At 42.3% G+C, this 9,244-nt stretch overlaps 1 protein-coding gene across 1 annotated transcript; it reads right to left on the bottom strand.

The window, feature by feature from the left end:
• Nucleotides 1-3,647: 3,647 nt before the first annotated feature.
• IFITM5 (interferon induced transmembrane protein 5) lies at nucleotides 3,648-9,042 on the bottom strand. The gene is made up of 2 exons (XM_007442436.4): nucleotides 8,878-9,042; nucleotides 3,648-5,408 (listed from the first exon to the last, which is right to left on the bottom strand). Exons 1-2 carry the CDS (start codon nucleotides 9,025-9,027, stop codon nucleotides 5,187-5,189), a joined length of 372 nt encoding a protein of 123 aa, XP_007442498.2. The 5' UTR covers nucleotides 9,028-9,042; the 3' UTR covers nucleotides 3,648-5,186.
• Between the last annotated feature and the right edge of the window lie 202 nt (nucleotides 9,043-9,244).

Below are 9,244 nucleotides of genomic sequence, written 5' to 3'. Positions count from 1 at the left end.
GTGGTTGGTGAGAAAGGTGGGCTGGTGCTCATTTCAGATTATGGCCTGATTGGACATCCCCCTGTTTCTTGCCCTGCCCATCCATGGAAGGAAGGCAGGCCTTGCTCGCAGGTTCCTGGGTGGACCAGTCTACCAGTGCCTGCCTTCTCTTTTGGGGAATTGTTCCTTCCTCACTAGTCCCTGTGCCTTTCCTTTGCTTTCCCAGATCTTTGCATACATGGATGCATTGCTTCCCACATTACCTCTTTTCACCTCCATGCACACCCTTCCTTTTTCCTTTTTTTTCCCTTGGGGTACCCTCATTGCTCTGATGCTACAATAATCGAAGCAATAGGAACAGGTTTATCTTTGTAACAAGGAAGAAGGGGTAGTTCAGCTTCACAGAAACGAAGTAATGATGTTCCCAGGTTGCAGCTTAAAAGTGCTTTAAAATACAAGAAAAGGAAGGGACGCTTGGCGGGGCTACGAGCAGAGGGTGGGAAAGCAAAAGGGGCAGAAACCAAAAGAGTGTCCATGGGAGATGTAAGGGCTGGAATGGAGCATGAGCTTCTAGGGCTGAGGACAGTTTACTGACTTAATGAGCCATGCTGGATCAATCCCAAGACGATAAAACCCAGCGACTGCTGACCAGCAGAGAAGACGGCAGCCCAAAAGCCTGAGCTGCCAAATGCAAGAACGGCCCGAGGCAGTGACCAGTTGCTGGAGAGGAGGGGGGCGGGCCAGCCATTGCAGCCAATCAGAGCTGGGGCTGCAACCAGAACCAAAGGAAGCACCAGGGTCTCTGTGTTCTAAAGCAGGGTTCCTCAACCTCAGCAACTTTAAGATGAGTGGACTTCAACTCCCAGAATTCCCCAGCCAGCATGTAGAACAGAAACAGCCAACCCTGTTCTAAAGGGCTTAAGAGGGCTCAGGTTGGAGAACAGCAGTTTTGAATCAAAGCTGGAAAGCACAGGTGGGAATGCATTTGCAGGCTCGGGGTGGGAGGAGGACAAGATCATCCATTCCTGCCCTCAGGAAGCAGTGAAGGGCAGATCTGTCCTTAGGCTGAGGCATAGTGATTTGACCAGGGTCATCCAGTGTGCCTTCTTGAACCTTGAACTTCCTGAACAGAGATTTGGATTTGTCCCTTTCTAACCCCAGCCTAAATTTAGGTCTCTCCTACTACTCAATGCATTTGCTCAGTTTTGCCCTTGCCTAAAGGCACTTGGAAGGTCCAAAGTTTCCAATAGTTTTCTGGCTGCTCAAAAACCAGACCTACGAGCAATAGGTCTGTCTTCTGCACTTGATATCTTGGCTGCTTGCTTATTTCCACCCAAACAGTATCATGTTTCCCTAGCTGGCATTCAAACACCAGTTCTTCTTTTGCTAGGATTTGATTTTATCCAAACAAACTCCACAAATTCCAAACTAACCCTCATATATAAAAAGCCCAGAACCCCTGTGGCCATCAAGCTGGCATGTGGGAACATTTAACAAGGGAGTGAAATGGACCTTGGTGCCTTGTAATTAGGCTGGCGGCAACTCAGGACCTGTCTTTAGTAGGGGAAATGTGCATCTCTTAATCACCAGAACCCCACAACTGTTTTGAAGCCCTTTAGGACAGGTTCAGGGAACGCACATAGTCTGCCCTTCTTCAATGAGCCATAAGTAGGATGATTTATTTCGAAGTAACACGGACGAGCTGAAACTTTATGAGTTGAGTGGCCTTTTAAATTTGATCTGATTTGAGAAATCTCTTGCTCTCATCTAAGGTAATCTCTATGATTGACAGCAGGGGCCTCCATGTAACTAATAGCATTGTTCCACATCTCTGAGTCTGATATAGGCTAAGCAAAATCCAAGCAAAGTCAGTCCTTTCTAAACCCCACTGATTTTGGTGGAAAAGAATTGATTAAGCTTGTTGGAATTGTTACTATTTCTTGAACAGCCATATTCTTCTAAATAAATACACATGGGAAGAGATCAAAACTCCCACTGAGGGCAAGTTTCTTTCAGCATGACTTCAGGAATGCTCTCTTATAATAATAGCTGACATTATAAAAGGTAATGTGTTAAGCATGTGACAAGTAACTAGAAATGGCTGTGTGTTTCCATTCTAAAGACCCCCATTGTGCACAGCCATGTACCTTACAGTCTTGCTCAGAAGGAAGCCCCTCTGCATTCACAGAGAAGTGTATCTAGGATGTCAGCCTTAATAAAGAGCTGAACAGGAGCCCACCTTCTGTGGCAACCTGAACAGTTGGAAGTTCTAAATCCTGCACACACCAGAATTGTTTTCACCACACAGAAATCTGGGAGTCAACACTGAACTTAAAGGAACTGAAGTAGTTGACTAGATATCCAGTTGTTCCATGTTGCTCAGTCACGACACCAGCAAATGAAAGGGAACTGTTAGCAAATGGCACATCCCATTGGTTTCCTATGACCACAAGTTGCAATATTTAGCTGCTGATAATAATGATATAATGATTGGCTTTCAACACAGCTCACACGTTTCATGCCACCATCCAGCAAAACAGCTGGAAATCTGGTGCTTGGTAAGATGGTCAAGCAATAGTAAACAAGGTAGCTGTTCGCCACAAAGGCTTCAAAGACCAGCAGCTTCTCTACTATTATCCTGGATTGAAATAGCCAGACTATGTAATAAATCTTCAACCCAGGCAGACAAAAGGGTAACACAGACCAGGGCAAACAACTGGAGGGTGCACGTCTATCCAAGATTAAAGAGGACTTTTTATGCTAGGGAGTGCTTTTAAAACAAATGGCTGAGGTAAGAGAGAGAAGAGAAACCAGTAAATTACAGAGCTTTGCATTACATTGCAATCCTTGTTCCTCAGTGTAACCAAGAATCTAAAGAAGAGTGAGCCTTAGAGGAATGTTAAGTAGAGGTTGTGAATCAATGGACATTTTGTAAAACATCTCCCAAGAAGCCCAAAATGGCAAGGGAAAGCAGAAGAGCTTGGGATATGAGTTTTGGGTTATTTTATGATACTTCTATACTAGTAGCAAATGCAAGTACTTTGCAATAATATAATTTGACTGTATTTCCCTCCTTTGTTAAGGGAAAGGAAGCCAACACATTCCAGTTATTATAACAAAAACTTGATTAAGAATGTCTGAGGATACAGCAGCAGTCTTCAGCTGGCAAATCACTACAAATATTCACAAATCACTCCAGATCTGGAAGAGGTGTATTGCTCGTGGATTTTAATAAGCAGGGATTAGCATGGGGTGTACTGATCCGGTTTCAATATTGTACCACATCACATAGAATTAGTAAAGGACCGTTAAATGCAAATGACTCTGTTTGGCTTGCCTAAAATTGCCTTTATGCTAAGGAAGTTATTCAGACAAGGTTACAGGCCCATTTAAGTCATGTCTATTTAAAGAAAATAGATTCTGAGTCCAAATTACATTTGCAGTAGGTTCTGCTGTCTCTCCTATCCCCAGTTCTGAAAGACTCGGAGACTGCAATCACAAGCATGCATAGTTGGAAGTTTACACCTTTCACCCTAAACCAGTGTTGTCCAAACTTGGCCACTTTAAGATGAGTGGACTTCAACTCCCAGAATTCCCCAGCCAGCCATGCTGGCTGGGGAATTCTGGGAGTTGAAGTCCACTCATCTTAAAGTGGCCAAGTTTGGACAACACTGACCTAAACAGTCAAGGATTTTCTTTTCTAGTTGGTCAACAGCTCTTCTCAGGAGCATCTCCAGGGGTAGGGGAAAGAGTGCCAAAAAGTCAAAATGGCTGTCACTACCACATAATCAAAGCCCTGCTCCTTTTTTATGTGCATTGTGTGTCATCTTTGAACGCCACCATCACCAATCGATGCCCCTGACTCCTCTGCTTCATACACTATTCTGCACAATTTTATACCTTCAAGTGCACGTTATGGATGGAGCCTTCAAGGCTATAGGTTTGAAGTAGGGCTGGCATGCCCACTGGGTTTCTAGACAGAGGTGATCCAAGCTCTCTCTTTTTTTTTCTTTGGATTAAAATAAACTATAGATTGAAAACATGACACAGATCAAAATAATTACTTGTATTAACACTGAGATGCACGGAAGACTAGTGCTCTGTCTGAGTTCTGAACTTAAACAGCAACTATAAAGAGAAATTGGCATCAAAAACAGGTAAGGAACCAGAGGGTTCAAAGGAAGATTTGAAGGCTTGCTCCTAAAGACACAAACATCTGACGGAGCCCTCCCTATACCAAACCACTAGCACTATTAAATGGAGCTTGTTGACGGTGTAGTCTGAACCATCTAAAGAAGCCCAGGTGGCAAATGTTCTGATACTGGCAACCAACTAGGCTACTGCCTTCTAGATATTTCTGACTCATCTAGCAAGTTTTAGAGTAAATTGGGGAAGACTTTTGTAAGAGACTGTCCACCTAACTTGTTAATGCTTGTTAATTTTAACCTTATTACATAGTTTTCTGACTTATAGATTAACCGTGCAATTTTTAAAATAGCTGTTGAGAAGAAAATGTCACCAAGTTCAGTGGGGATCTACTCTTGGCTGGGGTTTTATTATTGAGCTTAAATTATACCTTTGCTAAAAACCAACCAACCAACCAACCCTCCCATTGGTTTTCTGCATGTGCCTGCTGACAGTTATGGAATTCAGTTCACTATTCAGTTCAAGATGGCTTGTCATGGGATCTCACCATAAATAATACATACATGGTGCAAAAAAAAAAGATGTGCTTTAAAAAATACCTATTTTAGCTATTATATGTTGAAAGCAATCCTATAGATAGAAACTACAAAAACATACTAGCAAGAAATTTGAAAGGCACAAGGCTATCTTTGTAAACAGAAGTCAATTTCCAGAAGCATTGTAATAATCATTCTTACTAGGCTAGCTTTTCTACTTGCTTTCCTTGAGCGGCTGCATGCCTGCCTACCCAAAATGTATGCGGATCCAACAGAAAATACAGAAAGCTAGGGAGGAAAGAGCCTTGAAAAAAATAAGTGTAGGACAGAGCAGAGGTAGAACAATTCAGCCATGAGTCTATGCAGGACACCAAGGATGAACATCTCCAGGACTTTCTGAGAAAGGAGTCCTAGGCTTGATTAATGCTTCACTGTAGTGAACCAGATGACCCAGATCAGAAGCAGGTAGAGGTTCTGTATTGTGCAGTGCTTAGGTTATACCCATCTCTTAAGACATGTTCCCCCTCACTTTTTGTCCTCAGCATCATCTGGGAAGAGTCTGTAAGCCAAATAGTCCATGGACTCCTGAGCCAGCTTGGAGAGGTGGAGGACACCAGTAATCACCAAAGCAATGAGCACTAATGGCAGCACCACACTCCACATTGTGGCAAGGATGTTGTAGCATTTGGCTTTGGAACTATAGCGATGGGCAGCTTCCAGGTCCCCAGTCACCTTCTGATCCCGAGCCTTCAAGGAAAAAAAAAAGTAATATTTGAGAACATATTACTGAAAGCATATCATTTACTGTATATAAACCACCTGGCTGTTGTGTTAAATGTTTGTGCTCTTCCTCTCTTCCACAGTGCAAATGGCACAGTCCAGGGAAGGAATATTGCACACACAAAAAATCCATATGTTAACAATTTTGCTTAGTGACACGTTGCTACATTTCATATATCATAGTTCAATGCCACCTAACTTGTGGAAGATGAATTCAATGCAGAAACCCCAAAGAGGCAGCAGGAGAAATCAAATCATGTCCTTAATCTTGGTAGACCAGCAGTTACACATTCTGTAGTTTTAACAAGAGTAGGAACACGGCACAATTTCCTTCCAGGGAAAACCACATGAAATTGCAATTGTTCTCTAAAATTTGCCCACACACTCTAAACAGTTCCCATAGTTCTTTTCCATCTGTGCCTCGACCAACTCCAATTGCTTGTATGTCACTACTTCTGCTTTCATCCTATGTTGTACTTCAATCTCACATTTTCACGAAGCACAGAATGCAGCCCCTTAAACATAATCAATAAATGCACCATTTATTCATCAGGTGGTAAAGATATTGATACAAGGGTTGTCTCACAAATTCTCTGCAGTTTCTTGCTCATGATATCATTTAAACTTTTTCAGTAAGTGAGCCTAAACCAGTTTCATTGCAAAGAACGTGCGGCATAACACTTCCAAAATTAACTAACATTAACTAGGATTGATTTTATTGTATCCTAGCCTTTCCCACATCAGCCCTGTTTCTTTGTCTCTCTGTTCCTCCTCCTCTCCTTATTTTCCTCTAATGCCTTTAATAGCCTGACACACAAAACATGCAGTTTCTCCCATCTTTCAGATCTACAGGAAACACCAGTGTCCTTTTGGAATGTCAACCTACTGTAAAAAGGTAGAGTAGAAGAACTTTGGAAAAATGTTTTAACAGTAACTTATTTACTTAAAATATTGTATTCCATCTTCTACTTTACAAAGTGTTTGAAGCAGCTTGTCTTTGGAGGAAACACAGCCCAGTCGGAATATGAGCTAATCCTTTTTTTTTTTTTTGCCTGTAGCCAGACAGGTTAATGAGACAAAAATACCTACCTACCTATCTACTCACTCTATGGTGAGCAATGTTCAAATCTCTCAGAAAACTGATTACCCTTCTGGCTTCACTATTTCAACAATAACAGCAACAACAGACAACTCTAATATTGCTAAAAAACTTCAGTTAGTAAATGAAATGCCTGGGCTTGACTCATCACAGAAGTTATAAATATAATCTAGAACATGTGTTTTCCGCTGTTGATGGGGTTAAACATTGCTCTAAGCCATCCTGTGGTTGGTTTGTTTCTTAGCTCAATGTGTGAAACCATTCAATTGTGGTTTATTCAATGCACTATGGGTAGTGTAATATGTAAACAGCAGAAACTCTTTCTTTGGGGCATCACAGAAAGGCTCAGCAATTAAAATATGCCACCAGTGTGTCATCAGAAGATGAATTCTGAACTGAAATGGTTCCACTTGATGTTGGTGGTGGGGAGAAGTCTCTCCCTATGCCCCTTCACTGTGGGGTGCCACAGGGCTCAACACTCTCTCCCTTCCTGGTTAGCATGAAACCACTGGGTGAGGTCATCCACTGGTTTGGGGTTCAGTATCATCAATATACTGATGATACTCAGTTATATTATTGAACCCCAGGCCAGCAAAATGAGATTGTTGAAGTCTTCTCCTACCTGAAGACTGTGCAGGCCTGCATGGGAGGCATCAACTTTGACTCAATCTTACCAAGGTTAAGTAGCTGTGGATATTAGGACCCCCTAGATCAGGGGATTTTCTATTTTTAATCTTGGAAGGGATAGTTTTTCCCTATTTTAGAGAGGTGCACAATATGTTATTCTTGGATTCATAGCTGCTGCTTGAAGGGCAGGTGGCAGCTGTGGCCAAGAAGGCTCTACCCTGTGTACCAATTGTGCCCCTTCCTGGACAAGGAGGCCCTTTAGACAATCACTCACACCCTAGTCTCCTAATGGCTTGTCTGTTGCAACACATTCTACATGGCACTGCCCTTGAAGATCTCTTAGAAGCTTCAATTGGTCTAGAATGCAGTGGTGCAGGCAATGATGGGTGTGCCTCGATATACCCACATGACACCTCCACTTCATGAGCTGAACTGGTTGTCAGTGTGCTTCCAGGTGCGATTCAAGGTGCTGGTTATCCCATATAAACCCTTACATGGCATCGGGCCAGGTTATTTGCGGAACCACCTATCTCCTGTTTTTCTGCCTGGCCAGTATAGACTAACAGAGTTGGCATACTCCAGGCCCCTAGAGTTAAACAGGGCCATCTATTGGGATGAAGAAATCAAGCCTTCTCTCTCATAGTGCCTGACCGCTAGAATGAGATTCTCCCTGATATTTGTGTGGCTCCCAGTCTAAGGGCATTCTGGAAGGCCTTGAGGATCTGGCTGTTCTTCCAGGCCTTTGGTTAAGGTGGATGGAGCCCCTTGTTGGATGTGCTTCTGTATATGATTTGTACTGAGTGGCCAGATCTCATCTTGTTTATCTATTTCGTATTGCATTTTTATCTTGTTTTTTGCTATACAGTATTGTGAACTACCCACACCAAACCAAACCAAACCAAACCAAATAATAAGTATTATCCCTATATCAGCTGAATAAAGGGCCTTGTCTGAAGAAAGCTGCACTAGCACATGTTTTATCACATTTTCTTTATCATCTTTGGCAGCCTGGAATAATGTATCTATGCACATGTGTGCGTACTGTGTACTCATTGCAGGCTGACTCTTCCCTGATTTCTTTTTTTACCTACATGAAAATGCACACTCCATTTTCAGCAATTTCTCACATCAGGTCTGAACAAGTTCATAGAATCCCTTTGGCTTCCTGGAAATTATATTATTTCCTCTCTTACTCATAGGCAAGAAAGAGATCAAATGTTCTTCAAAGCAGACTTACTTGACATGAAAAAGCCACAATCCCCTGGGAAAAGCTAGATATTTAGAACATAAATCTGGGATGTCAAACAAATTATTTGAGTGAGAAGTTATGGAAAGGATCACTGTGTTAGTTTAGTTAGGATACAGTTCCATACAAGCGTACAAGTTTGACAGAGCTTGTAATTGAGACACCTAGATCTGTCTACTATCCCAAATTAGATTTAAACTCCTTTCTTCTTAGATATAAAGAAAGACCCATTTCATCTCCCTAAACATACTAAATCTACAAATTTAGAGGGCAACTAAATGCATGATGGAGCTCTGTGAAACTCAAAAGCTTCACAGAAACTATGAAGGTTCCATGGCACGATATCACAGCGAGTATTTGGGAACTGTTCTGTTCCAGAAGCTCCCCAGAGACCATCCCAGGTAAATAACCAGCCCCCAGTGCAGCTCTCAAGATACAAGAATAATATCAAAAAACTCTCCTACCTTGACGGAATATGCAAGAGCGACAAAGCCCAGGCAGCACAGATTCATATAGATAGTGTTGAAGACTGACCAAATAATATAGTCCCGGGGGACCACAGGAGGCCTGACAGTGATGATGGTGGGAGAGGCTTCCTTCTCGTGGGATGTCATGGGCAGGCAGGTTTTGCAAAGGTGCAAAGAGAAAGAAAGAGGACATGCAGTTTCCCAGGAAGATTAGCCTGTGAGGGAGCCAGACTAGGGAAGCCCTTTATATAGTTCCTGGCTGAGGCACATTTTCATCTCTGTCTATATATATAGCAAAGAAATTACAGCTCTAGTTTGAATGTGGTTATGAGAAATGCCTTGCTGGGACTAAAAGAAATATTTG

This window comes from Python bivittatus, unplaced genomic scaffold, assembly GCF_059951505.1.
Source record: "Python bivittatus isolate LINGU-HERP-01145 unplaced genomic scaffold, Pbiv_v1 ctg000480_np1212, whole genome shotgun sequence".
NCBI classification, from domain to species: Eukaryota; Metazoa; Chordata; class Lepidosauria; order Squamata; family Pythonidae; genus Python; species Python bivittatus.
The sequence above is the reverse complement of the archived record's forward strand: the minus strand, read 5'-3'. Positions and strand labels throughout refer to the sequence as shown.

What these genes read in the sequence shown, in the direction of transcription:
- IFITM5 (XM_007442436.4), bottom strand. Translation starts at nt 9,027, where the DNA reads ATGACATCCCACGAGAAGGAAGCCTCTCCCACCATCATCACTGTCAGG. An exon ending in CTCTTGCATATTCCGTCAAG is followed by an intron (nt 5,409 to 8,877) that starts GTAGGAGAGTTT and finishes TTTTCCTTGAAG; the next exon opens with GCTCGGGATCAGAAGGTGAC.